The 4567-nt window shown below is 34.2% G+C and overlaps 1 protein-coding gene across 1 annotated transcript; it reads right to left on the reverse strand.

Annotated features, from left to right (window-relative positions):
* Window positions 1-1470: 1470 nt before the first annotated feature.
* On the reverse strand, window positions 1471-3132 carry LOC117167621 (zinc finger protein 888-like). The gene is made up of 2 exons (XM_033352687.1): window positions 2923-3132; window positions 1471-2840 (listed from the first exon to the last, which is right to left on the reverse strand). Exons 1-2 carry the CDS (start codon window positions 3101-3103, stop codon window positions 2287-2289), a joined length of 735 nt encoding a protein of 244 aa, XP_033208578.1. The 5' UTR covers window positions 3104-3132; the 3' UTR covers window positions 1471-2286.
* Window positions 3133-4567: the final 1435 nt, after the last annotated feature.

The following is a 4567-nucleotide window of genomic DNA, read 5'->3' on the forward strand; positions in this document are numbered from 1 at the left end:
TTCAAAAATACTTATTCGTAGGGTAATGAAAATAACAGAAGCAAAGATTTGGGAAGTCCAAAGTGGGTTTATGCCAGGAAGGTCATGTACGGATCAAATATTGAGCTTAAGGCAAATAACAGAAAAAAGTTTGAGAGTAGGAGAGAAAGTTTTCTGTGCATTTATTGACCTAGAAAAAGCTTTTGACAAGGTAGATAGAAGAAAACTTTGGGAAGTCCTGAAAGAGTATGGAGTCAATGGATGGATCCTACAAGCTATAAAAACAATATATACAGGTAGCAAAGCGAGTGTAAGAGTGAATGGGAAACAAAGTGACTGTTTCGATATTATGCAAGGAATTAGACAAGGATGCGTTGTGTCTTCATGGTTATTTATATTATTTATGGACAAGTGTTCAGGAATGGCTCTCTTCGACGAAAATGGTGTGGATCTCGAAACTGTAAGGGTACGTGGGTTAGCGTTCGCAGATGATAAGATTGTTACGGCAGAGTCTATGGAAGACTTACAAAGAATGTTGAATAAACTAGATGCAAGCATGAATAGCATGGGCCTCAAAATTAACGTCAATAAAACTAAAACTATGGTGTTCGAAGGAAAGAGTGAGAAAACACTATGCAATATTTTATTAAATGATGAGAGAATTGAACAAGTTGATAAGTTTGTATACCTTGGTAGCTTATTTACTAGGGACGGGAAGATAGATGAGGAATTAGATAGACGAATAAATGAAGGTAAGAAGGTTATTGGTAGAGCAGGTCCCCTTATCAGAAGTAAAAATATATCAAATAAAGCTAAAATGGCAATACATAATTCTATATTTGTACCGACTGTTCTATACGGTAGCGAGACATGGACTTATCAAGAAAAAGCTAAAAGTAAAATTAACGCAATTGACATGAGATTCATGCGCCTATTATGCGGGAAAACCCTGATGGACAAAGTAAGTAACGAGATAATTCTAAAAGAATGTGGTGCAGAAGAGACGCTAGTATACACATGGGAAAGAAATCGGTTAAGATGGTTCGGACATGTTGAGAGAATGCCAAATGAACGACTAACGAAACAAGTGTATCAAGGTAAAGTAAATGGCAGCGTGCCCAGAGGTAGACCGCGGAAAGAATGGTTAGAATGTGTGAATGAGACCTTAGTTAGAAGAGACATAAGAAGTCACAGAAACACGAGAGCCTGCATGAAAAAATGCATGGACATAAAAAAATCTAGAGAAGTATGCCAGGATAGGAAAGTATGGCGGAAAATAGTTAATAAAAAGAGTATCAGTAGAGTGAATGACGCCTGAAACAAAAGACCTTGGCCACTAATGGACCCAAGTGGGGAACCTTACATTCGTGAGGTTCTTCGTGAGGCTTCGTGACTTCGTGAGGTTCTTCGCTTGTGGTGATTGCTAGAGAGATTGATCAGCAACCTCGGTCCGCAACCTGTTGCGGAACGAACGTGTTATTTACTTAAATAGCATGAGAATTCTGGATCAATCTTAAAAATCTCTACCCTTCCACACACTACTCCTTTCCCCTGCCGAGTGAGTCACGCCTACCCCGAAAGGGAAATGGCTTAATTGTGTAATAATCTTCCACTTTCTGTATGTTTCAGGAAAGAAAGTGAAAAAAATTAAACTTCGTCAAATTGAAGTATAAGATTTCCTCTTAAAAATAATAAAGAGCATGATCTAAATTTTTACTGGTAATTAAAATATCATGAAAAATGGAAAATGTGTCACAGAAGAAAGGCCGAGTGGTGACCACAGTCTTTCGTCTGTTGTTTCCCGTGCGTTAACCAAAGATGAAAGTTCGACTTGAGCTCGAAGAACGGATTGTCGTTATAGATACCCTTCTACATTTTCCATGATAATTTAAGCACCATTAAATATTTCACTACGCTCTTCATCTCTCTTGAAAGAGGAGTTTAACCATTTTAATTTGGCGAATATTCGATTTTTTCATTTACTTTCAGGAAGATGAAAGAAAGTGGAAGATGAGAATCGAAAGTTTAATAAACTTTCTAAAGTTTTTTTAAAAATCTCTATTATTTAATCTCATCTTAAAATAACCACGAAAAAAAATTAAGGCATGTATTTAATACGATTTTCTTGAATGAACAGATCATTCTAGCTGGACCTATCCGTAATATTTATAATTTATCGTGATCGGCTTTCCTAATGCATTCAATTATTTTTAAATCCTAAAATATTGGTATAAAAACATTAATATACTGAATGTGATTGTTTACATACATTATTTATGTTAAATGAAACCTGAAAACACGCTTAACTCAATTTTGAAAAGAGCGCTTCCTGTGTTTGGCTCGTGAACAGCCGAGATGTTGTGCCAAAATATGTCTTGACAAGCTAGGTTTGAGTTTAGTTTTAAAGCCACAAATATCGCAAATAAATTGTGGTTTGTCTGCCGCATGTTCTAAACGTGTGTGAAAAGTCAAGGCATCTGAGGAACTGTAACTTCGAGAACATTTGTCACAATTATATTTTGTTTGCGATGCCTTTACGTTAGTTTTATCATGTACGCGAACTATATGCTGACGAAGATGCACATTCCGCTTAAACCGTTTGTCGCAGAATTCACATCTGAATTGTGGTATGACACCGCATTCGAATTTTTGATGACGATTCAAATGAGCTTTATTTTTATAGGTCCGTGCACACTTTTCACATGTGTATTTCTGTTCCTGTTCCGATTCCTGATTTTGCTGCTTCTTACGGCGGTGCAACCTTCTCGGAGGCCGATAAATATTAGCCTCTCCTGTATGTGTGGTATGCAATTTTGTCTCATATTTTTCATCATATTTCTGGTCTGTATCTGCCTCTTCATCTGAAAATTTAACAGAAAATAATGTTGAATTTTAGTTTTCATAGTTCTGGTTGGTCTGTTTCAATTACAAATCCAGCCATACCTTCGATGAATTCTTCCTTTATTTCAAAAGTTGCGTCCAATGGATTTCCTTCACAAATAAGACTTTGCTCTTCCTTTTCAGGTTTGACAAACACAGTTTCAAATCCCACAAATTGACCAGGGCGAAGAACAGAATGGGGTCCCCCATCTAGTTTTTCTGTTGATTTCTTCCAATAACTCATGGGATTCTGGATTTTAGTTGAAGCACTCGGTTGATCTGAAACATTACAACGCAAAATATTCAGTTAATAATTTCAGATGATTCTGATCCTTATCCTTTAGCACATATAGATTTAATTATCAACCCAGACACAATCGCAATGCATTGAAATTCTTCTGAAAATTGGTATCATATTATGTATCAATAGAAGTGCTCTACTTTATGCGCTAAATAGGGTAGGGTCCACCAAAGGAGCATGCGGTTAATTTTCAATCAATTTTAAGGTAAAAAACAGTGTCTACATAAACATATTTTTTAATTTCTAAATAAAATTATGGAAACGTGTTTAATTTCATTTTACCTGTTGATAATGGAGTTGTAAAACTTGCTGGCAAATCAAAAAGAAAATGATAAACTGAGAAAAATCGATGATAAACGGTGAAATCTATTTTTTCAGAGTTAATAATGTATAAATTCTCATACCTATATTTATCCTAAAAAAGCAAACCGTATCGCTGAAAATTCTACACTGAAGCTATTCATATTAATGTCGATGGCGAGCAAATTCACTCTAAATTCCCTCTAAAAGCTATTGTTTCAGATTTAACACTAGTTATCATAAGATTATTAAAAATATAAAGTAAGATTTATTCTTGATTGCACTATTAATTTGAACCATTCTATTTGCTAACAAATCGATATAATTTCGACTAAAATTATTAAAATAATACATCTTGGCCGATGTTACATTCATGGTTCAGGGAAATTGACAAATTTATATTCAATGATTCAACCGTTTTAAGTATTTTCTTGGAGCAGATAAAAATCTGAAAAATGTAAATAAGAATTTTTCAATAGTTAAATACTTTATCACGGTCCAAAATGGAAGGATCCACAGGTAAATCAATAAAGACTGCTCACAATGTAGAAACGTAATTTTATTAAGTTACGCTCAAGTATATTTCTATTATATTTATATAATGCGTAAAAAATCCTGCAAAATAACTAAAAAATACTTTCTTCTTTTTATAAATAAGTAGTAACACTTCATAGTAAATCAAAATAATTATATTAATCAGGTGGTGGCTCAGGCAGCTAGGCGCTGGTACTTCCGTTACATGTTCGGGGTTCAATTCCTGAGCCAATAAATCTGTAAATTTTTTTACGTTTTTTTACCGCAGTCTGTAACTGATATTTTACACTGGAGCAGCCCAGTGTTGACTATTCAAAACCCAACAATAACAAAAAAGTGTTCGACATATTAGGCGGTAATTATCTTAAGCCTAAGAGAAAAATTAGTTTCCTCACCTTTTAAATCATTAAAATTAAAATTTCATTCTGAACCTTCAAGAAGCAAAAAGGAGTATTATGTAGTAAGTTTCACAAAATGTAATTTCATGTAAACGATCATGTATTACAAGATGAAAAATATTGTTCAAAACTAAAAAAAAAAACTAAGAATAGTCGTATTAAAAACACGCCTTTT

This window comes from Belonocnema kinseyi, chromosome 2 (genome assembly GCF_010883055.1).
Source record: "Belonocnema kinseyi isolate 2016_QV_RU_SX_M_011 chromosome 2, B_treatae_v1, whole genome shotgun sequence".
NCBI classification, from domain to species: domain Eukaryota; kingdom Metazoa; phylum Arthropoda; class Insecta; order Hymenoptera; family Cynipidae; genus Belonocnema; species Belonocnema kinseyi.